The 25,887-nt window shown below is 37.4% G+C and overlaps 1 protein-coding gene across 2 annotated transcripts in view; it reads right to left on the reverse strand.

Annotated features, from left to right (window-relative positions):
- Nucleotides 1–3,970: 3,970 nt before the first annotated feature.
- The window catches only part of LOC149577217 (MATE efflux family protein), a 219,335-nt gene continuing 197,418 nt past the window's right edge, over nt 3,971–25,887 (reverse strand). Inside the window, exons 13-14 of one of the 2 annotated variants that reach the window (XM_089829511.1) lie at nt 4,367–4,429; nt 3,971–4,246 (exon numbers count right to left, since the gene is read on the reverse strand). In XM_089829511.1, coding sequence (XP_089685637.1) covers nt 4,145–4,246; nt 4,367–4,429 — 165 coding nt within the window. In that variant the 3' untranslated portion in view covers nt 3,971–4,144. The remainder of the gene's footprint in view (nt 4,247–4,366; nt 4,430–25,887) is intronic. The other variant, XM_089829556.1, reaches the window with a different exon arrangement.

Raw genomic sequence — 25,887 nt, forward strand, 5'->3', positions numbered from 1 at the left:
CTTTGATTAATGGCCTCTAGAATGTTGAGATGCAAGATGTTCACCAAGTATTGTTAGTAATGGCCTCTAGAACATCAAGTTGCATGATATTCACCAAGTACTCCATGTAATGGTCTCCAGAACATCAATTTGCATGACATTCACCATGTACTTAAAAATGTTTATAAGATATATGCACATGCATTCTCATAATGCATACCATATAAACATCCACCATGTAAAGTATAATCTATCATGATCTGCATATACATCGTAAGATATCTATCATGATAGAAAATTAAGCTATTGTAAGATCGTCACCTTTCAATAACTTCCACAAATACAAGTGATGATCATTCAAAAGTCATCACTTCTTCATGATGTAAATAGGGGTGGAGGCCCATAAAAATGTAGTCACTCATTTGGATATTCAAATTCCCACTAAATCTACTATCAATCTCCTTCTTCTTGCAATAACATACTCAAAGGAAAATATCAAGGCAAATAGCTCTAATACACAATAAAATAAAATAAGAGAGAGAGAGACTAATATAATACTCAAAGATAATGAATACTTATCTATACATCCTTGATACGAATTGCTTTAATAAGGATCCATCACACCATAACATAACTTCTAAGATTATTTGAGATACATATTCTCTTTTGAATCATTTCACCACTAAGGATGGTTCAAATTTGGAACTCTGATAGTGTCTCTTGTTATTTCCCCTCATGATTATGTATTTGACCAATCTTGTCTCAGTCACCATTAGTTCTACATAACATTGATTTTGTCTCTTTTACAAATTGTCAATAATACTAAAGTATTTTGACCTTCTCATACTTAATCGGTTAGTCCATATATCATTGTAATGTCCCTGTTTATACCGAGTCCATATATCTGTAATTATGTTTCAAATATATGCTCTTCTTGAATTGATTATTTTGTCTTCCATTTGTACATCTCTTATGCCCTTTATATTTTTAATGTTAAAAATTTCACAATAAGTCACACAAAGTCTCCCTTATTCACAAATACAAGTTTTGATTACAAATCAGTCATGAAACTATCAATCTCATTTTTATATTTGCTATTTATCTTCCTTGGATAGACTACCCTCTATAGTTTACTGATTTGTACTTCGATTAAATATTTATAATTTCTTTTATTACCACTTGGCTCGATAAGGTTTTTCTTATTTGCGTTGTCGCTTATCTTATTGCTTGGTTATGATTTCACTGAATGCAATTTGAAATTTAGTGCCTTAATGAATTGACCCCACATTGAATGCAATGCCTTCTATTTCGTAAGTCCTCCATGGTGGTGGGTCCCTTTGCACATGTGTATCACCTAACCTAGCACGAGGGGTGATGTCCTATCAACTGTCAGTTGAGTGTTTGGATTTCATCGTCTTCATACTACAATTAACCTGTCAACCTTCTTCACACTATAGTTGAGTGTTTGGATTTCATCATCTTCACACTTAATGCTTATCTCACAATCTTCTTAATTAACATGTACGATGGCGGGTCCTTCCATATAACTTTGATCAAGCTGAATTAATTTGTCCAAGTCACTATTCAATATGCACCCGATACCCAACCTTGTATGCTGACTTTTCTATCAAACAAAATCAACTCAACCTGTGTCATTCATTTTCAATTGTCAGATATTAATTTCATTTCTCCTTAGAAACACAACTACTTCTCACAACCATATTGCATCATGCAAAAACACGAGGACTCATATTCTGTCACCACCAATAAAATCGTGGGTTTGTTTAATGCAATCTTAGCTTGAAAATTGTTAAAGACTTATTATCATTATATTTGTTTTGTGCCCATTCTATTCATATCGTGAGTTGAATACAGGCTTTAAGTGACATCAAGACAAGACACATAGGGAGGAAAAAATCTTATTACATTAAAGAATTTAATCCCACTTCTAGTCATGATGAAAAGGCCTATATAAGGGCACCTATTAACTGGAAAGCAAAAATGTTGATGGCACAAATTAGAACTAGTTCACATCAGCTGCGATGTGAAACTGGTAGATGGCAAGTTCCAAAGGAAGAGTGGGCAGACAGAACATGTTTATTTTGCAATATGGGAACAGTGGAGACAGAGAAACACTTTGTCATGGAATGCTTGGCTTACAACGACATCAGATCTGATTATACAAAAATTCTGCAGAACAAGGACTTCAACTATTTATTTGAGGAAGATCAAGTGAAGAGAACAGCGGAGTTGATTATCAAAATTCAGAGAAGAAGAGACAAGTTAACCAAAACTTTGCAACTGACTAGTTTGGCTCCTGACTCGGGAGGGCGATTGCATGGGTCCCATAGACTACTTTAGTCTCGTGGACGTCATTAAAATCTATCATATCATATCATATCATATCAATTCAGAATAGATATTTGTTCTGGTAACTAGACGATATTATTGCTTCTGAGTTTGAAAGACACGTTAGTAGTATAGCTGACTGTTTACTTATTTGCAGCGGCCTAATTGGAATTCGACTTTAGACACCCCAAAGTCATGTTGTGGTTTAAGATCCAACGCAAGGTCATAGTCAAGTCACAATCTCAAAAAATTAGTAACCAAAGAAACCATGCATTCATAGTAGCGCCCAAATACACTACACGCAAAGTTTTCTTCTCCAATTAGACTCGACCCGCATAGAAGAAAAGAAGAAAAAAAGTAAACTGTAATTATCAAGGGATGATGCACTTAGTCATGGCTTAATTCAAATATATAGATGTAACCTTTACTTGTAGTCTATCTTCCACAGCAAAATGTTATGCACACACTTAGGAGATCTCCATTAAATATAAGTCTTGTTAATCTTTATGTTACATATAAGTGTTTCTATCAAACTTTTTTTTTTTTGGGCAACCATTTTAGAGTCCGTAATTTATTGAATCTACTGACATATCATGTTTAGGTCTATTTTCATTCACTTTCACTCTTAAGACTCTCTCTGAATGGTTTTATATAGAATTGTTTGCAGACGGTGTTATCTCTTTTCCATTCGTTGTTGGTCGCTTCCCTCCATGTGACTAATAAATTTCATTCTTTTGTCTCTTCTGTTGTCATCGATGCTTCTTACTGTCATTCCAGTGTAATCTTTGGATATTGTTTGTTGACTGTAATATATTTTCTACATTTGCAGTTTGGCTCTGATACCATGTTGCCTTTATGAGGATCGCTACAAAAGTAATAGCGTTGCCATAATGTTTGGTATGTGTTTTCCAAATGAGAGCTATCTCTTATTTATATTGAGAACAAGCCATGAAGAGATATGTCCCATGAAGGGACATGTCTATTCGTTAATCAGATTTTATATTATGGCAATGCTATTACTTTTGCAGCAATACTCATAAAGACAACATGGTATCAAAGCCAAACTGCAAATGTATGATCTCATATATAATTATATCTAGGTTTATCCGACAGAAGCTATCAAAAACATCAACAAGCTTAGAAGAATTACCTCATAATACAAAACCAAAAGTTGCTGACGAATAATAACAGTAAAGATTGACAAAATGTGAAAGGTTGATGCTAGGAAAACCAATAGAAAGGAGCAGACTACATGGAGAAATGCAATCCAATGCAATAGTCAAGAAGCAATCTTCTAGACCATATACTACATGTGATAGGAAAATTTTGGTGCCTTACTAAGTTACCATGTATAATTTTACATATTTGTCCTAATAAAATGTTACTAGAGTCATGAATTTCAATTCAATTGCTGCCAGTTAATATTTGAGAAGTAATTACTCGTCTACGTTACTATTTGACTGTATGGTATTTATTTATTCAAGATTTGGATTTTAAAAATCTCATCCTTCCATTAAGAAGCAATGATGTGTACAGAGTAGACTCTCACAAATTTCATAGAAAGTAAGTTCATTCTAAGAAAAAATGAAGATCAAGTTTCACTAGGTGAAAATAAGGATTTCAAGAAGGATACACTCACCTCTTTTAAATCGATGAAAAATCATATATTTACAATGGAAAAGAACAGTACAACATACCATAACTATTTGAAGATTTGAATCACTATATATCTGTAATCTAAATTCTCTTCAACAAAATATCCATGTTTTATGGTTTGTTCCAGTCAATCTTGTTACAGTACAACTAAAAGTACTCCTTATATGGCCTTAAGCTTTTGGTGTGCATTTCCGACTTTTCCTGGATCATAAAGTGGCCCACTAAAAGATGTCAATCGCCTATATGCCACTGAAAATCGAGCCTGCAAGTATTATTGTCAACACCATTTGTTTCTAATAAATTTTCAGCATATAAAAAATATTTTTTGCACAACTAAGAAATCAAAATGCAGACGTATATATCCAAAGGCATGAAGAAATACCCATTGGAAGCAAGCAAGAGTCCACCAACAGCTTTGCAGACCAAGGCCTTTGTTGTTAATTATCTAACATAGAAAAACAACAAATTATCAATTTCAGATTAGACTCTGGTAACTTGTGGACCTTAATATGAATTCTTATTTTCTTTCTTTCTGCTTACTGTAAAACATATTATTAGTTTAACTGTGTTTTTTTTGTAACAGCACTTAGTTTTTGCAGTGATGGTGGCTCACTTCATCTTTTGAAATCAACTGTTTCTCCAATTTTTAAGGGTTCCTTCTGACTAAAAGTAAAAATGAATTCCCCACACATTCCAACAAAAATGTGAGAACAAGTTCCAATTAACAGTATTCTAAACAAGAAGTTGAGATATCAATGACAATTGGTACCCCATCCTTGCAAATATTTTCAGGAAATCATAAATATAAGACATAGCAGGTGAATTCACAAAGCATATCCTTGGGAAATCTTTTTAACTATTCCTAGGCACTACAGATGTTATTAACTTTTTTACAAACATCTTCAAGCTTCAATGCATTAGCCTAAAATCATATTATTATGAACATTCTAGACTTAATATTCAACTAATATGGTCTACTTTTATGTATCAATCATAATATAATTGCATGCATCAATGGTTCTCAATTGAGTGCTCCACAGTATTCAACTGAGACAGTTCTGTATGGTTTGAGTGTCTTTAATGCAAAATTACAACCCTTTTTATCTCTCTTTCTGCAGCTTTCTGCTTGATCCAAAAAATGGATCTGATTTTTATTCTAGATTAGATGGCAAAGTAATCATAGATAAGACAACATTTGTGTAGCAGGTTCAAAAATAAGTGTTTAGTGGCATCTGAATCTGCATAATAATGCAATTTGAATTCCTCTCACAACATTGTCCAATTTCAAAAAATGGAAATCTCATTTCAAGTCCGTAGGGAAAACTCTCAGATTTCACAAATTGGAGACACAAATGTCATAAGATGTGGCTTTGCATTGCTGGTGGCAGTTTTGAAAGTGTCGAGGTTGTTTTGAAAACACCTTTCATTCTACAACAAAGAACGCCCAATAGCATTCACAAAAAAAAAAAAAAAAAGCTGAAGTCCTCTGGCAATTTTTTGGGCTTGTGAGAATACACATGTAAGAATCCTCACTGATTCTGTTATCAGACTTATATTGTAAACACAAATTTCAGAACAAGTATTACAGAAAACATTGGTCTGATCACAACTTCAAAATATTTACTGATTCATCAGAGGTTATGTCCAATGTTTGAACCAGATTTCTCCAAGGAATAGAAGTAGGCACTTAAGCAAACATTTACTTAAATATCTTTATCAGAAAAAATGGTTCTTATCATCTGCCTGTAATTTTGTCAAACACTTGGACTGCAATGTGAAAACTCCACTCTCGTTGTTTGGTTTTATAGCTACTGATTTTTTAATTTGGAAAGAAAGAAATTACCACAATTGAACTACCAACCATCAAATTTGCAATGCCTCACAGCAGAAGTTATACTTCAATTTAGATCATGACAGCAAAGGAACAATACATCACCAATCGATGCAACCATTAACTCATCATATACAGCAATGCTTCAGTGTTACCCTTTTTACATACGATATCAGATCATTGAATACAAGGATGTATAGAGAAAATTGAGCAGCTGGAAGTTCTGCCCATGTTGAGTTTGTGCACCCATATTCATTGACTCTGAATGAATGATTATGTATAGACTTTCATTCAGCATCCAGTGTGAGTCGGGTGCTCTTTTCTTTCTGTCATAGTCCCAGGTCAATCCATCTATGTTGAAGGTTTGGCATCCAAATTTTCCAGAACTCATGACACTTAATTTTCACATGATTCCACTGCTAGGTACGGCTGAGAACCTTCAGGTCTTAGCCATGATATTTTGTTGTGGTCTATAATCCTACAGAATCATCACCTAACTATAATTTGAGCCTCATGCATGTATGCTAAACCCCTGAAAACGTTGGCACCATAAACAGATAAGAGGGATGGCTTGGTGTAGTTACCTCTCCACTAATGTCTGCCTCTTGTATTCAACTTCCTAAGCTTGATGCTTATACTCCTTCAATGTGCAACTTAAGTTGTCATTTGAATCAAAACTTCATCCATTATGCACAATGGTAAACTCTGAATATGAGTCCACCTCTCATGAAGGAATGGGTTTCGGTCCAATCCTCCGTGGTTCCAAGGGTTTCGTCCTCAAAACTATTAGTCACTGTATTCTAGCAACAATGGAGGAATAACACCAATGAGATAATCACATAACATGCTCAAGAAAAAGTACAAGATCCATTTATAAAGACCCTTTAAGAAGTTGACACCTCCACTAAACATTGTGAGATATAACTGAATGTTTCTTTTTAATAGAATTACTCTACTTTTATAATGTTTTTTTATAGCATAAAGTAAGTTTAATAATATTAAGCCCATTAACTAATGCTTTATTTTCTCCATAAATAAAGACATGACCAGTCAAGCATCCCTTTTGGTATCCAATTAGCCTACCAGGATGAGAAAGAAAAGCTAACTGAGCTCCTCATTTGACTGAGAAGAAGGGGACATTATAATCCTCCCTTCTTGAGATTGCTTGCCCTCAGGCAATCCCAAGGCTAGATGTAGTAAGATGTCTTCACCTTCCCAAGTAGCATCATCCAATGGCAAGTCTTTCCAATGCATCAAACCCCTGATCACCCGGCTTCTCAGTTTCTTTTCCCTCACCCAGATGTCGTATGATGTCTTCATCTTCCCAAGTCGTGTCATCCAATGGCAAGTCTTTCCAATGCATCAAATCCCTGATCACTCAGCTTCTCAGCTTCTTTTCCCTCACCTCCAAGAGCTTTGTAGGTTTCAAAACCAGTTTCCCTTCCTCATCTAGAGGTGGTATGTGAATGTAGATTAAATTTCTGACAGATTTAGAGTAAGGGATGTCTTTTACTATTTCAGAATTTGATGATTTAATCGCAGGTTCATTGTGAGCAGATTCAAATCAGAAAATATGGAGTTCGATCATATTTCAAGTACGGATGTACTGCAAATCCAATTTTAATAAACACTGAATATTAGCAAGGTCTGAATTTATTTCTTGTTAAACTTGTTCTGGTTTAGATTGCACATTAATTGTTTCAATATGTTCTAGGCAGATCGGGTCTAGTCATATTTATATCATATTGAACACACATGTCCTTTCATTCACGGTGTAGACATTTCCATTCAGGACATATCCCTAATATGTGCTGATTCACTAAAAATCAAACCCGATCATAAATCAGGATTAGTTATCATTTTCCCTCAATGATAATGCATATGTAATCACCGATCTTGCAAGACAAATAATCAGAATTAAATCTGAAATATATGTTTCAATATGACCCGATCCTGTGATCATGACTCGATCACTATACATATGATGAACATGGAAATAACAAGAAAGAATCTGCAGAGGTAGATCAAAGATATACTTGGATATAATGATCAGATATATTGGATGATAATAATTTGTATTCTAATGCGATTATATATATATGCATTAATATAAGCAAGATACATTGGAATGGATGTATGTTAAATACAGATTATTATCCTCTAATTTTTATCTGAATGAAGCTACATTATCAACACTCCCTCTTAGCTAGGGAAGATGAAGAAACTAACCAAGTATATATTACGATAGGCTTATCTCTTGTGAGAAGAGATATCACCTAACTCGTGATATAAAATGATATAATATGCTCAAGAATATCAACTCAAATGACATTCTTCTTATATATATCCATGTCATGGTATGTGCACTGACATCACGTCTCATGATGTCTACCACAACAATTCATAGCATATCCACCATGATATATCTTATAAAGAACATAATGTCTACAACTAATATCAAGTCTCATGATATCTATCAAATGTTCAAAAGATACTAACTATCACGACATGTCCACAAATATCAAGTCACATGATATTCATCATGATAGAGAACTAATCATTGTAAAGTCATCACCTTACAATGTTAGATACAAGTGTTCATTATCTTAAAGATTGTCGACATTCAATAATGTACACAAGGGGCCCGTAAAGTTGTAGAGTCACACATATGACAAAAAAGAGTTTGCATGTTAAATATCTTTTGTGTGTGTATGTGTGTGTGTATTAGTACAAATAAACAACTTTAGACTCAATCTCAATAACTTACATTTCAACCATACCAAGTTTCTTCCTGAAGTGTTCAACTTTGACTATGGAGAAACGCTTGGTGAGAATGTCTATTGTCTAATCGCTTCCACTAATAAACTCCAACTGGATCACATTTCTTTCCACCATGTCTCTAACATAGTGGTAAGGAATCTCTGTATGCTTGGATCGATCATGGAATATTGGATTCACTAAAAGCTTAATATAACTCTTATTGTCACAGTGGATAGTAGTAGGTTTCAAGGGCTTACCAAATAGTCTCACAATCAACTTCCAAAGTCATACTCCTCTGGCTCCCATAGAGGCTGCAATGTATTTGGCTTCTATTGAACTTTGGGCCATTGAGGACCGTTTCCTACTTATCCAAGAAATCATAGCCGATCCCAAACTGAAGCAACATCATGATGTTCTTTTCTGGTTAGTTACACTTCAAGCCCAATCTGAATCAGATTATTCATATAGATCTAGGTCAACATTTCCATATTTAAGACCATATCTAATTGTACCTTGAAAGTACCTCAAAACATGCTTTGCAGCAATACAGTGTATCGCTTGTGGTTCGCACATTAATTGGCTTAAGGCATTTACTGCATAACAAATATCCAATATAGTGTTAACTAGGCATATCAGAGATCCAATTATTTCTCTATAAAGAGTAGGATCTGCAACTCTAGATTTTCTTGCTGCTTCTTTCAACTTATGTAAATTGGTTTCCATGGGTGTAGACATCAGTCTACAATTTAACATTCCAAATCTCTTCAGAAGATCAATAGTATATTTTCCTTGATTTAAAAGAATACCATAAAATTTTAGCCAAACTTCCAATCCAAGGAAGTAGTGTAAAATGCCCGAGTCCTTCATGTCGAATTTTGAGGCCAGGTCCTTCTTACATTAGAAAATAAGGTAATCTTCCTCTATAATTAGCAAGTCATCAACATATAGGATTAGTATTAACAGATCACCTTTAATAACTTTAAAATAGAGATTTGGGTTTGCATCATTCCTTGTAAACCCTAGTCCCATAAGATAGTTGTTGATCCTTTCATACTAGGCTCATGGAGCCTACTTAAGTTCGTATAGGGCTTTCGTCAATTTGCATACAGGTGAGGCTACATTATGAATCATAAAACCTTTAGGTTGTTCTAAATAGACTTCTTCGATAGTTTCATTAAAAAATGCAGTTTTCACATCCAGTTGGTGGATTTTCCAGCCTTAAGCTGCTGCAATAGGTATGACTGCTCTAATAGAAGTATATCAGGCAACAGGTGAAAATGCATCTTCATAATCAATACCTTCCTTTTGTCAGAACCCTCTAGCAACAAAACATGCTTTGTGTTTCTCTATATTGCCATCTACAGCATGTTTGGATTTGAAGAGCCATTTGGAAGAGATAACAAATTCCTCTTTAAGTCTAGGTACTCTTTCCCATTCATCATTTTTCAATATGGATTGATACTCCTCTGTCATAGCATCTTTCCATACCTAATACTTGAGAGCTTTTGTAATACTCGTAGGTTTCGAGTTAATGATTCACTCATTACGGAAACATAACTTGAGAATTAGTCGGGCCTCTTACTTTCTCTTAAAGTTCCTTTGGGTGCCGCATTATTTTCAGCTTCCTCAATCATTTTTCTAGCCCAAAGTGGTCTCCTTTTATTGTTATTATTTTGATTTTCCTCTTGATACTCCCTCTAATTCTCAAGAGTAGTTTGGCTTTCATTTGTGGTTTCTTCGGGATACTCTGTCTGAAACTCATGAACAGGAATCCTCCTCCATATCTTTGGGTGAACCCTGAATTTCTATCTCATTAGAACTCTTTGCCCTCTTGAAGGCAATTTCCTCAAAGATGACATATCTTCTCAATTCTATTTGTCTCTATCCAAGAATATATATTCTCTAGGCTTTTGAGGTTTCACTATAGCTTACAAATATTTCTTTCTTTCCAAAATGCTCTAGTTTTGACCTCTTCTCTTTAGGCATATGGATGTAAACAGGGCAACCAAATATTCTGAGGTCACTTGTGTCAAGTTTTACACCAGTAGAAGATAAATTGGGAGTTTTGTTTACCAGGTGTAAGTGGGGGCATCTTTTTTTATGTAGACAGTTGTCCTAGAAGCTTTTGACCAAAATGAGATTTCTAAGTTTTGTTCATATAACATTGCTTTTGCAGCTTCTACAGTAGTTCTATTTTTTCTCTCGGCAACACCATTTTGTTGAGGATTATAGGGCACAATAAACTTCCTCTTAATCTCAGCATTTACACAAAATTCTTTAAAAAAAATCAACTGTATTCTTTGTCATTATCTGTTATCAATATTTTGATTTCTTTCCAGAGGAATTTTCTAAAAGGGCTTTCAATTCCTTAAACCTATTAAGGATTTCCTCTGACTCTTTACACTTGAGGAAGTATATCCAAGTCTTTCTGGAGAAGTCATCAACAAAAATTACATAATATAGGAAACCTCCCATGGAGAGAACAAACATGGCTCCACACACATTACAGTGGACTAATTCTAGTATATTTTTGGTTCCAGCTATTTTGGAAAGTTCCCTTAGTGCTTTTCCCTAAGGCACACCCTTTGCATACCCCACTATGAATTTGATTTAGTTTGGGTAGTCTTGTTACCAATTTTTCCATGGAGGTTAGGGTGCGAAAGTGAATATGTCCTAACCTTCAATGCTAGATCTGATTTGAGTTAGAAGTCTCATGGATGAGGGCTTGTTTTATCTCAGTGTGAATTTTTGTATAGGTACCCTTGCCTTATACATATGGTTAGAGCTTTCTTTATGGTGGAGTTCTTTGGCCATGCCAAATCTTTCCCATCCATGAAGGTGATCCTATATCCGTTGTCTTTCGAGGAAAATATGGATACTAAATTTCTCTTAATTTCAACTCCTTTTACTGAATGTACAAAATCATCCCCAATTATTACTTTTTCATCAGTTTCTTCTACCATAGTATCTAACTATTCTCTAGATCCTATGATGTGCCTAGATGAGCCACTGTCTATCACCCATGTGTTAAGCTTATTTGACACTTGATTTGATATGCTGAATGGAAAATAAATTTCTCATAATTCTATTATAGATTTTTTTCCAACCTCAAGAAAAGATGCTTGTTTCTTTGTTCTATAAGGACACTTGACTACATAGTGTCCATATTTATCACATCTAAAACATTGAACTTGAAAAACATCTCTCCTCTGCTTGGATGAACCCTTTCCATGAAAATTTATTTCTTTTGAAATTCTTCTTCTTACCTTTCTTATGAGAATTCCTATTTAAAACATGAATATCCTCATCTATAGGTTTTTCTTTGTTTCCTTTTGTCATCTGTCTAGTTTCTTCTTGTAGATAGTCAAATCTTAACCGATCAAATTTCGGGAGCTTTGATCTTGCACTTGTTCCTTGAACAAATGACTCCCATGAAGTTGGTAGGCCACCTCAATTTCATATCCAATAGTTGACAGTTGATTGCTTAGCTCAACAATTCTCAAGAAATATGCATTGATGGATTCTCCTTTGTTCATGCTTATGTGATTAATCTGCCTCTTTAGTGCAAGGGTTCTGCTAGTGTTATTTATTTCAAATGTGCTTTCAAGGGATTTGAGCATAAGGTATGCAGTCTCATGTTTTGCCAACATGGAACCAACAAGAAAGAGTCTGCAGATGCAGATCAAATATATACTTGGATATAATGATCAGATAGATTGGATGATAATAATTTGAATTCTAATGTGATTATATATATGCATTAATGTAAAAAAGATACATTTGTATGGATGTATTTAAATACAAATTATTATCATCTAATTTTTATTGGAACAAAGCTACATTATCAACATGGTAGACTAGGAGTAGGTACAACATGTTGTCCAATTGCCTTCTTGAGGCATGCGACATGAAAAACATTATGAAATTATTAAATCCTACTATCCGATCGCAACTCAAGCTCATATGCAACCTTTCCAACCTTTTCCAAAATCCTATACAAACCATGGAACCTTGGCTTAAGATTTTCAACACCGCTTCTCTTAAAAGTACTCTATCTATATGCTTAAAGACATCAAAAAACCATTTCACCAACCTCAAATGACCTTTTTGTCTTGTGGCGGTCTACATATATGTTATGTTGATTTTGAGCCTATTGAATATCCTTTGGTAGACCTGTAATAGAATTCACGGATACTCTCCCACTTCTGCTCGGGAATACATAAGGGCTGCAATTATCAACAAGAAAAACATGTTCAAACTTGTTCTCTTGACAATTCAAACACTCCCAAACATGCTTAAGGACATCATCCTTAAGAACTTTCCAATTGCGCACCTTGTTTCAGCTATGTCAGCTCCCAATAATACACTTCCACATCTTCACTATCAAAGTGGGCAATCAATTTGTCACTGAATACCTCAAACAAATGAATCAACTCAGAGTCCTGAGTCACCACTCCATGACGCCACTAGTCATAGACTGCTCCATCTAAATGCAAAGTTTGGGACTTGATTTCTTTAGTTTCCTTTACAAGCTTGAAAATCAAGAAGGTATCTAATTTATGAATCCAAGCTCTTGCACTTGTTTTTCTAGTTCCATCACATGTCAGGAGTGATAACTTATTAGTAGCATGTTTGAGATCCTTGATGGATGCCTAGGCATTCTATTTTGCTTGGTTCGCATGCTTTCCCTTAGCTGCCCTATGTACTGAATGGAAGATAAATCTGCCCACAACACATCTGAAAATCAAAATTGTTCACCTCTTCTCCATCATTTCAAGCTATAAAAGTATGCATCAAAGACCTATTACTAGAGTGTCTAGCAACTCCTTCACCTCGTGGCAAACCAATCATGCTACTACCATCTACTTGACTAGATTGGGTTTCCTAGGTGTGGCACTCGACTATTGTATGGTAACTATAAGTTATTGTAGTGTATTAGCTACTTGTTCCTATCCTGGCAAAATACCTCTTATAATATCACTAGCCTCTCTATCCTCATCTCATGGTGGATTATTGCCACTTCTATCTCCCATACCTCCAACCTGTCCTATACTAGTAGACGATGAATCCTACTAATACTAATCAATCTAGACGTTGTTTCCCCTTTAAGCACTTGAGTGTGTTGCCAAGTTTTTCTTGATTGCCTCTGATAATACCTTATCTCTGTGTCACTTGGTTGCACAAACAAACTGACATAGACCCAAAGGATGGTAGGACCCACCATAAAAATCCTTACTAATTCTGTTAGCAAGTTTATATTATAAACACAAGTTTCAAAACAAGTATTATGTCAAACATTGGTCTGATCACAACTTCAAGGTATAAACTTATTCATCAAAGGCTAATGGCCACTTCTATTCCTTGGAATTATGATAACCCGATTAACCTTCATGCATTCAATTTCTTCAATTCATCATTGAGACAAAATTGAAAGCATCCACATGCATGAGGTTTTGCCTTACATAAATTCCTTTTAGTTTTTTGTATTGTGCAATTTTACAGATTTTTTGGATCGGATTCACGGATCTAGCATTTCATTTTCTGATGGACATTTTGGATTTCAAATGTTTGTCAGAGTAGGTTGAGGTCAACCTTGACCTCAACCCAAGTCAACCTAGACATTAAGTTGACCTTGACCCTAGAAGTAGACCTTTACCTAACACAGTGATATTTTATGGGTTCACAAATTTTGGCTTATAGATTGCAAATCCCAATCGGTTTCAGTTTCCACTTAAATTTGACAATCCATTTACAGATGTGTATTTTGGTGCATATCGTTCCCCCCTTTCATTTCATACCTCTTTCTTTCATAAATCAGGTTGCATAATTAGTTTCATAACACTTACTTTCATCATAGCATTACGATTCCTTCTCTTATGGAAAGTAGGAGCAAAACCTAAAGTATTCCTTACTTCTAGAATATCGAGGATTGGTACTATCCTTTTGTACCAATTGGGTTTGCCTTGTGGAGGGATCTCGGTACTCTTATATTTGTAGTGGGGTCTCTCCCATTTGCCCCAATAAACATACAATATTAGATCAGTCAATACAAGGATGAATAGAGAAAATCGAGTCCCAAGAAGTTTTGTTTGTATCAAGTTTGTACACTCATGTTCATCAACTCTGGGTGAATGATTGTGTATAGACTAAAATACAAATCCGGATTTAGTTGAATGCTCTTTTCTTATTGTCATGGAGTCCCAAGTCAATCGTCCAAGCTGAAGGTTGTCATCCAAATTTTCCAAATCACAAGATGCTTAATATTCACAAACTTCCATTGCTAGATAGGGGCAAGAACCTTCAAGTATTAGCCATGGTATTTTGTTGTGGTTTATTCTCCTTCAGAATCATCTCATCACTATAATCACAACCTCTCACACATATCCTAAACCTTTCGTAACGTTGGCACCATAAACAGATAAGAGGAATGATTGGGGGCAATTGCCTCTCCACCAATGTCCACCTCTTGAATTCAACTTCCTAAACTTGATGCTTACACTCCTTCAATCTGCAACTTAACTTCTTATTTGAACCATAACTTCAACTATTACGCATAATGGTCAACTGTGAATATGAGTCCACTTCTCATGGAAGGAATGTGCTTTTGTCCAATCCTTCATGGTTCCAAAGGGTTTCATCCTCAAAACAACCAGTCACTATATACCAACAACGATGGAGAAATAACAGTAATGGAATAGTCACATAACATGTTCAAGTGAAAGCACAAGCTACATTTATAAAGAGCCTTTAATTGGTTGATGCACCTGAAAGATCCCAAAAGGATCATTTCACTGTACTTCTGTAGATTTTAATTAAAATAATAGATTTTCCTGTACTTTCCTTGTGGTCTTAAAGAAATAGATAGAAGTTGCATAAAGATCGTGTCTTCTATTTTTGTATTTTCCAGATATAAGTAAAACAATAATTAACAGCAGCAGCAAATAATATAATATTCAGTCAACCAGAATAGCTACAAATCGTACCAGGCAAGATATGTAATCAATATGCCAACAAAGGTGTTTACAAATAAGGAATGACAAAGATGCTACAAGAATGGACCAGCCATGCACCAAAAGGGTAGAGATGGATGACGTAAGCCAACCAACAAATCATGTGTCAGCTGAAAGGCAGCTGTACGGCTGCTATAGTCACGCCAAGGCAGCAAGAAGATCCCAACGTGCCAAACAAGACCCTCAACGTGCAATGCACAAGCACCCCCAAACACTAAACTTAACAATCTTTGTCAATTGCTGAAACAATACTGTAGAATGCTGCTGAAACCATCTATTGGGGTTTGTGTCCCAATAGCTAGGCTCTAGGGTTTGTGTCTTAGTCCTCTAGAATCGCTCCTTAGAGAAAAATCACAATACCAAGAATGAAGATGTAAAAGATAATGAAAGAATGAGCCAACATCTTTTTATCTCCCTCTCAAAGCCAATCGAACCCTAAAGGGAGAATATGCCTTTCCCTTTATTATAAAATGGCATATTCTCAATTAAAAGGCCTTTATGTATAGGAAAAACACCCCTTTCCTCAAATGACATAACTCTATGTGCTCGAAGGTCTCCAGATGATGAAAATAAGTTATAATAATTCAAGACCTTTCCAACGAGCTATAACAAATAGGCCTACCTGACCAGATGAAGCCAAAATTCCCTTATTACTCCAATTAGCTATATAAATAGCTTTATTTTAATTTATTTAAACGCAAACTTAGGAAATATTAAAAATATTTCCTTTTATTCAACTGGAAAGCTAAATTCAACTAGAAAGCCAAACCAACCAAATAAACAATGAACGAGTCCTGTCACTTGCCTGTGAGTGATGCTGGGCAATGTAAGCCAACTAGCAGTCCCATCCCTAAAAACTAGTGATGCTCCTAGAAATTAGGGAATATACCCTATCACCCTGAAACTGAAACCTATACTGGTCCCAAGGAGCCTCAAATCTTATCACTGCCACAACCTCCTAAATTTTAGGAAAATCCCTAAAATTAAGGAATTGCCCCAACTAGCTCTCAAACTAACTGTAGAACCAACTCTAGTCACTGAGTATCTACCATGAGTCTCTATCCACCACTACTAGCCTACGAGACTCCAATAATAGGCCAACTCTCATGACTCTGCTAGTCAAACTAGAGAGGGGACATGACAGTCCTCCCCTCTCGGAGAGGCTTGCCCACAAGCAACTGCAATGCTGGATGATGCAAAATGGACTCACCCTCCCAGGTGGCGTCCTCTATGGGTAGACCTCTCTAGCTCACCAAGTACTCCCAAATCACCCTACTCCTTAATCGTTTCTACCTGACCTCCAGAATCTCCTCAAGGACCAAAGTCAATTTACCCTCTTCATCCAAAAGAGGTAAATTGAGTGATGTTTTAATATGCTGCCCCAGTGCCTTCTTCAGGCATGACACATGGAACACATTATGAACCCTACTATCTAGTGGTAACTTGATCTCATAGGCCACCTCTCCAACTCACCTGAGTACTCTGTAAGGTCCATAAAAATGAGGCTCGAGCTTTTCAACTCCTCCCCATTTAAGAGTGCTTTGTCTATAAGGTTGTAGATGAAGGAAAATCATGTCACCCACCTCAAATGCTCTCTCTGTCCTGTGCCAATCAGCGTACATCTTCTTCTAATTCTGAGCATGTTGCAAGTTCTCCCTAAGAGATCTCATGATATCTTGGATCTCCTACAACCAATCCTGTGCCAAGGGAACTCTGTTTTCACTGAAAGTCAAATCAACAAAAGATAATTCCTCGTAGCCATAAAGAGCTCTGAAGGGAGTCATGTCAATGGACATGTGGTGCATAGTATTATAACAATATTCACCCAAATACAGCCAACGCATCCATGCCTTCTGCTGCCCTAACACATAGTTGCACAGATACCCCTCCACCCACTTATTAACTACCTCAGTCTGTCCATCCGTTTGAGGATGGTAGCCAGTGTTGGGGGTCAACTCTGTGCTTGCTACCCTGAAAAGTTCCTGCCAGAAGGAACTCATGAACCTACTGCCTCTGCCACTCACTATGGTCTTGAAGAGACCATGGAGTCTAAATATCTCTTTGAAAAACAACTCAGCTACTTGTGAAGCTATGAAGTCCACTACAATAGGAAAGAAGTGGGCATACTTAGTCAACCTGTCCACCACAACATAAATACAATCCCTCCATTGAACTCGAGGAAGACTTGTAATGAAGTCCATAGATATCCCTATCCACTTTTGCTCTGGTATAGGCAGAGGCTGCAACAATCCAGCCTGAAAAGTATGCTCTGACTTGTTCTGCTGACAAGTCATGCATTCACAAACATGGCGTAAGACATCATCCTTGAGACCCTTCCAAGAGAATCTCTCTCGTACCACCCTATAGGTCTTACCATATCCCGGATGTCCTGCTATAGGAGTATCATGGTAAGCATGCAAAATGTGCTCCTTCAACTATGATTCAGGAACAAGGTAGACCTTGCCCTTGTAGGTAGATGACATCATCCACTACACTATATCCGTCATCCTGTGTCAACCATTCCATGATCTCACAAGCATGCTAATTTTTGGAATACTCAACTAAAAGTTGAGCCTTCCAATCTGTTGAAATCTCGCTCAATGAACATAGGGCAGCAAGTGATGGCTTCCTAGAAAGTGCATCACCAATATTATTATTCTTCCTCTTGATGAACTCTATGTCAAAATCATACGCCTGCACCTTGCTAACCCACTTTTGCTGCCTATCATTAAGCTGTGTCTAATCAAGGAAATATTTTAGACTATTATGGTCTGTCCTCACCACAAATTTTCTACAAACAAGATACTGTCTAAATTTGGCTAATGTATGCATGATAGCCAACATTTCCTTGTCATATGTGGAATACAACCTCTCATTATCCCATAGCTTCTTACTCTCCTATGCAATAGGGTGCATGTTCTGCATCAACACCACCCCTATGCCTTCACCTAAAGCATCACACTCAAGTACAAATGGCTGTGAGAAATCAAGAAGTGCCAAAACTGGACAAGTGCTCATAACCTCCTTGAGTCTCTCAAAGACTCCCTATGTTGGCTCTATCCATCTAAAGGCTCCCTTATTCGCGAGATCTGTTAAAGGTGCTGCTACCTAAGAGAATCCCCTTACAGACCTCCTATAATAGGCACATAAACCAAGGAACCCATGCAACTCAGTAATGTTCCTGGGAGAGGGCCAATTGCAAATTGCTTGAATCTTCTCCTAATGCACTTTCACTCCCTCTGCACTGATAACGTGACCCAAGTACAAAATCTCTCTAAGTCCAAATTCACATTTGAACAACTTAGCAAATAGAGACTAACTCTCCATGATGTTAAGCACCTCCTTAATGTGTCTGAGATGATCCTCCCATGTCCGATTGTAAATCAATATGTCACAAAAAATACCAAAACCGATTTCCTCAACTGCTTGTTGAAGACGTGGTTCATATAGGACTAGAAGGTGGCAAGTGCATTAGTGAGGCGAAAAGGCATCACCAAAAACTCATTGTGCCCATAGTGACAATGGAAAGCAATCTCGTGCACGTCCTCATCCCACACATGAATCTGATGATAGCCTGAATGGAAATCGATCTTCGAGAAGTAGATAGCTCCATGTAGCTCATCTAACAACTCATCAATGCGTGGAATGGGATATATATTCTTAATTGTCTTTTTGTTCAAGGCTTTGTAATCAATACACATCCACAAAGTTCCATCCTTCTTCTTAACAAGCACCACAAAAGAAGCAAAAGGGCTAGAGCCAAGACAAATGAATCCCATATCTAGTAACTCATGGATGGTCCTCTCAATCTCATCCTTGTATGCTCTAGGATGACAATATGGGGTAGTAATTACGGGCTTAGCCCCATCCTCCATCTCTATCCCATGCTCGAAACCTCTATCAGGAGGTACAGCAGAAGGTATATCACCAAAGACACGACCATGCCATTCCATCACTGACTGTATGTCTACATGAAAGGCCCTACCATCCTGAGGTGTAGATATTTTGGATTTCACAAAATGTGTAGCCCAAAGTATGTCATCATGACGAATGATAATCTCCATCTTGCGGAAAGTTACCTCCTTAGGACCACTGTCTGAAGCCGCCCTCAAGATAGACTTCTTCCTTCCAGAAAGAAACTCCATCTGCATGCGGTGGTGGTCAATGATGTATCTACCAATACCCTATAACCACTGCTTGCCCAAAACTACATCATAATCCTCCAGCAGTAGCACATAAAAATCACCTATCGAAGTATAGTCCCCCATCTGGATGATAAGTTGAGGAATCCTCCGAGAATAGCTCAAAACGACACCATCTGCAACCTTCAGTCCAAAACCAACAAACTCCTTGGATTGGAACCCACACCTATCAACTAGCTTTTGGTCAATAAAGTTGTGCGCGGCACCTGTGTCTACTAAGCTCATTGAAATAACCCCTAACAGGTTATAACTACTTCCAACACTAAAAATCCTCGTACTTCAGTGATTTGACATTTCGTCAAATACTTTGCCAGCAAACCCTAATGTCACTGCAATAACCCTTACTTTAAAGGTCACTGAATCACACTAAACTGAACTATGGCAACCTGTCAAATACTTGATATGCAACCGTTAAATGCAGAAAGATGCAATGTTTCAAACAATTCATCAAACAAGATAGCCATAATGAATATTAGTGGTACTAACGATGTTCAGGAAAATCTTATTGTGTTTTGCATTAAGGAACTGATCTGTTACAAACTTCATTGGTAATAGCGAATGAATAACAGTATCTGGATATGTTCAGTCTTTAGCTGAATAATAAGAGTAACATCAAGAACCTGGAGTTTTCATAAACGTGAACCCCTGAAATGGTATTTCTCCTTAATTTGGTGATCCGACTGTAATAATGTTAGATCAAATCGCGACTTGCGAAGGCGCCCAAATTTGTTGGAAGTCGAGACAGCTGGTTGCGAAGGAAATCGAAGCCGGTTGGAAAAACCAAATGCGCCTCTGCCCTCTGATCTCAAAATCGGGTGATTAATCCGACCCTTGTGCGATTACTGATTCCACACTAGGAAGAAGTGCCTGAATCCAGAGATGGCAACACACAAGTTGTGAAGTAAAGATTATTGCCTAATAATAAATTTCGATTTAACATTTGGAGTCTTGCTTGTCACTTTGACCATCCAAATTAAATGCTGCAGACCCTGCTCGGATAAAATGCTGAACTCCAAACCTTTGCGAATAGCTTAAATCCTAAAAACAATCGATTCTCAGAATGATCCTCCAAAATTGGCCTTAGGCCACAGATTTTGCCCTGATGAAATGACTGAATGTCACCTCCAATCTGCAATAATTCAGATGATATTTCACACCCTCAAAATTGCGTACCTATTGAGAGTTTTCGTTCTCAATGGCCAGTTGTGACAATTGTAGAAACCCTAGGTTCCACAATGCACCTGTGATTGAATCACAATCTGATAACAAGAGAGAAATAAACAACTGCTTGATTAGAATGGAGCCCCGGGGTGCCTATTTATTCTTTTCTCTCCATTTTCTCCTGTAGCTTCTAGAACAGTATTTTAATTTATCTATTAAGTGACTTTATTAAATATTTTATAATTCAAGTCACTTTATTAAATTAATTAAATATAAAGTTATCTTTTAATATTTATTTATTTGATAACTTTATAAATAATTAACTTAATATCACTTATATAATTAATTAGCCGTCCTCATAAAATATTCATTATTTTGGACAACCAAATTAATTAAATTAATTAAATCAGACTGCCTCCAAAAATGGGGACATGACAGTCTGCCCTTCCTGAAATTGCTTGTCCCCAAGCAATGGCTGAACCATAAACCAATCAGTCTACCTGGATCCCAAATGTAAATCTGTGTATCATCCCAATCCTCACCATACTCCCGTGGAGAAATCATCAATATCAACAGCTGAGAAACTGTACTCAATACCCAAACAACTGACAACTCTGATGAAATCATCTGAAGACCAACTGTAGATGTCGAAAGAAGAAACCATTCTGCGGAACTTAAGCCAACTGAAACATCAACTCTATCAAAACTCAAGTCCCTGTCTAATTGACACTTGCACCCAACTGCACTGTAGATATGACAACAGCCATAGGTACTTGAGTCACTGCCATCAAATCCAATCTCTGATAAACTGTTCCGGGAGTGTCGATACTGCAGGCTATGTAACTTGCGACTACCAATTCTATTTTCAAAAGATGGTGCCAATCCATCCCATAATGGATGGTAAGAAACTGGAGCTGATCTACACTTGCGTGAAATCAAATCTTCTATCTCTAGGTCAAAAGAACAATGATGAGCGTGCCTCACCGTATAATGCCGGTAAGAATCCCTAAACTCTGCTACTGGCTCTCCATCACTGAGCTGAGAATCAACAGATGGCTCCAATCTCTGACTCTGAGTAGCTATAGGCTGAATAGGACCCTGTGCACTCCGCTGAACAAGCCCCACCTCAAAATCCCTTTGAGGTAGCATAGTAGAAAGGATCACTATAATCTTCTCAACCAATCTGCAAATAACACTAGTATCTTGGATGAGAACACCTTCTGTCACTTTATGCGAATCCAAATGAACACGTGCACTATCCAGCAAATACTCCATGAATGGTTCAGTGCAGTAAAAATTATACGAGGAAGCATCAACATACTCCCCTGCACACCACAACTGATCCTCTTGTAAAGGCGGAACAACCAACTGCACCACACTGTCATTTGTCTGAGAAGAACAAATCTGGAGACTCGACTCTACCGGTATCCCAAACTCATTAGGATCAACTTCTTCCAAATCCTGAACATGTGTGTCAGTCCCAACAACATGCTCCTCAGTAACAACTGCAGGAGTGTACTCACCACCAACCACCTCAATAGACAAATGAACTGGGTCTAGGGCTGGGTTTGACTGCAAATGTTCCAACTCCACGGTCACCTCCTTTAACTGAAACTGCAACTCCTGTAGATCTCGCTGTGTGTCCTCTAAAGCCTCAGTAGTCGCTATGAGCTCCTGGGAAAGCTCACTTACCTCCTCTTCACGATCCAAAAGTGCCTCATAGGCTGTACTCCCCCACTCAACCAGGTGATCACGGTCGGCTACCAATCGTAAGTAATCCTGCTTCAAAATCCGGACAGCTTCACGCAAGGCATGAATCTCTGCCAAAGAAAAGTAACCACCGCAGGACTCATCTGTCATAGAAGTACCCCAACCAGTAACGGCCAACAACTGACGAGCAGTATCAAAATGCTCACAAGCGATAGCAATGTCTCGCTCACTAACTTTCAACTGGCTAGTCACATGATGGCTCTGGCTAAACTGTCTTCTACAAGCCTCTTCTAGTGCTCTGTCTAAAGGAGTATCCTCAAGGTTACTGGTTTCTAGAGTATTATCATCCATAGTGTCAAAAACTGTAGTACTGTTGTCTAACTCCTCTGTACCCAAAGAAACTGTCAAGGAAGCTAAATCTTCAAAACTGTCCCCTTCATCCTCTTGGATGTCATCATGGCCAATATGATCCTGGGACTCATCGGTGCACATTGTCAAATATGAAAAATCTTCAACACCTTTTAGCAAGAATGGTCGTCTGGATATATGAACCAAGCCCAACACCGGTGTATAGAAACTAATACCAACATCGGATGAGCTGCTGGCACAAGGAAAGATAACATCGTGCAGTCTGCTAATCAAATCCATGATAGCACCCAAACAATCATCGCTACCACAAAGTGTTAAAGATTTCCAGTTAACTGAATCCCAAACGCTGCTGAAACATTCTTGAGTCCATATTCGTAAACAAGAAACAGCAGGTAACTCAAGCAAACTCCTTACCTGAGTAATGTGACCAAAACCAACTAACTCCACATATTTGATATTGTCCTGGTATGAACTCGCATCATTATCAGCAACCACATATGATCCGCCCATTGCAGAAAGCTGAGTGTCAGGCGTGCTAGATGAAACTAAGCTTAGCTCCATGCCATGCTCATTTCCATGTCTCTCCCAGTGCTGTAATGCCAATGAAGTATCTACCAAAGTTGCTCGAGTGTCCTCAGGCTTGCGAGAAAGCCTGTCAACTTCCTCCTCCCTCCTCGAGGAATCTGAATAATCTCTGATAAGTCTAAGAAGATGGTCACGATCTGATAGAAGATGTAAATAACTCAACTTCATCGTTCCCATTCCTTCCTTAATCGCCTGTAAGTCAACACAAGAGGACTTGGCCTGAATTCCCTTATGTCTATCTTGTAACTGAATTATCCGAATGTGATCTTCTAACATGTCCCGTATCTTGTCATGATGAGATAGTGAAGTCACAATACTATCTTCGCTCACCTTTAGCTGGCTGGACAAATTATGTGAAGTACTACCAGCCTCTACCTCATGTGACGAAGCATCTAACTGAGCCTGGTACTCTTTCTCAGCAAAATCATGAATATTCAATGTCTGCTCTACTCTACCAGGTATCTCACCATCAACATCCTTAACATCATCTGAACTCACTTCACTGTAATCATTGCCTATCAGAACCAAACCACCCTAAGTACCTGAGACATCACCCTTGGGAAACCTGTATACAACTGTCTCAACTTGAGTATCAAGTTGACAGTTACTATCCAATGGTGTAGTATCTTTTACCACTTGTGGCTGAACTGAAACCTCTAACTGGTTGCGCACTTGTTTCTCGAATTCCTCATTAAGGTTCCTGGTAACATCCATTCCCACTACCTTCTGAAGTATTGTGTGCCCAACATCTTCCTCCAAGCTAGTCTGATTTCTGTCCTCCCTAGATTCGGCTATATGCTGGTCACTAACGGCTGCAAACTCCTTGTAGAGGTTTCTAGATACCTCACTTGTAGAGACCTCTTGTTTCTCTTTCTCTTTGTTCTGTGACATAGTCCTCTTAAACATAGAATCCATCAATTCATTCATCCTTTTCTGACTTTCATCCAACCTTTTCAGACTTTGTTTAAGCTTCTTCATATCCCTGTCCTACTGCTTCTGGGTACTTGAAGTAAACATGATTAACTAACTGATTCAATGTCCAATCTACCCAGTAGGATGGCAAGTCAATAGCTTTGATACCACTGAAATAACCCCTAACAGGTTATAACTACTTCCAACACTAAAAATCCTCGTACTTCAGTGATTTGACATTTCGTCAAATACTTTGCCAGCAAACCCTGATGTCACTGCAATAACCCTTACTTTAAAGGTCACTGAATCACACTAAACTGAACTGTGGCAACCTGTCAAATACTTGATATGAAACCGTTAAATGCAGAAAGATGCAATGTTTCAAACAATTCATCAAACAAGATAGCTATAATGAATATTAGTGGTACTAACGATGTTCAGGAAAATCTTATTGTGTTTTGCATTAAGGAACTGATCTGTTACAAACTTCATTGGTAATAGCGAATGAATAACAATATTTGGATATGTTCAGTCTTTAGCTGAATAATAAGAGTAACATCAAGAACCTGGAGTTTTCACAAACGTGAACCCCTGAAATGGTATTTCTCCTTAATTTGGTGATCCGACTGTAATAATGTTAGATCAAATCGCGACTTGCGAAGGTGCCCAAATTTGTTGGAAGTCGAGACAGCTGGTTGCGAAGGAAATCGAAGCCGGTTGGAAAAACCAAATGCGCCTCTGCCCTCTGATTTCAAAATCGGGTGATTAATTCGACCCTTGTGCGATTACTGATTCCACACTAGGAAGAAGTGCCTGAATCTAGAGATGGCAGCACACAAGTTGTGAAGTAAAGATTACTGCCTAATAATAAATTTCGATTTAACATTTGGAGTCTTGCTTGTCACTTCGACCATCCAAATTAAATGCTGCAGACCCTGCTCGGATAAAATGCTGAACTCCAAACCTTTGCGAATAGCTTAAATCCTAAAAACAATCGATTCTCAGAATGATCCTCCAAAATTGGCCTTAGGCCACAGATTTTGCCCTGATGAAATGACTGAATGTCAGCTCCAATCTGCAATAATTCAGATGATATTTCACACCCTCAAAATTGCGTACCTATTGAGAGTTTTCGTTCTCAATGGCCAGTTGTGACAATTGTAGAAACCCTAGGTTCCACAATGCACCTGTGATTGAATCACAATCTGATAACAAGAGAGAAATAAACAACTGCTTGATTAGAATGGAGCCCCGGGGTGCCTATTTATTCTTTTCTCTCCATTTTCTCCTGTAGCTTCTAGAACATTATTTTAATTTATCTATTAAGTGACTTTATTAAATATTTTATAATTCAAGTCACTTT

This window comes from Cupressus sempervirens, chromosome 1 (genome assembly GCF_028749045.1).
Source record: "Cupressus sempervirens isolate cs-2001-9-10 chromosome 1, ASM2874904v1, whole genome shotgun sequence".
NCBI classification, from domain to species: domain Eukaryota; kingdom Viridiplantae; phylum Streptophyta; class Pinopsida; order Cupressales; family Cupressaceae; genus Cupressus; species Cupressus sempervirens.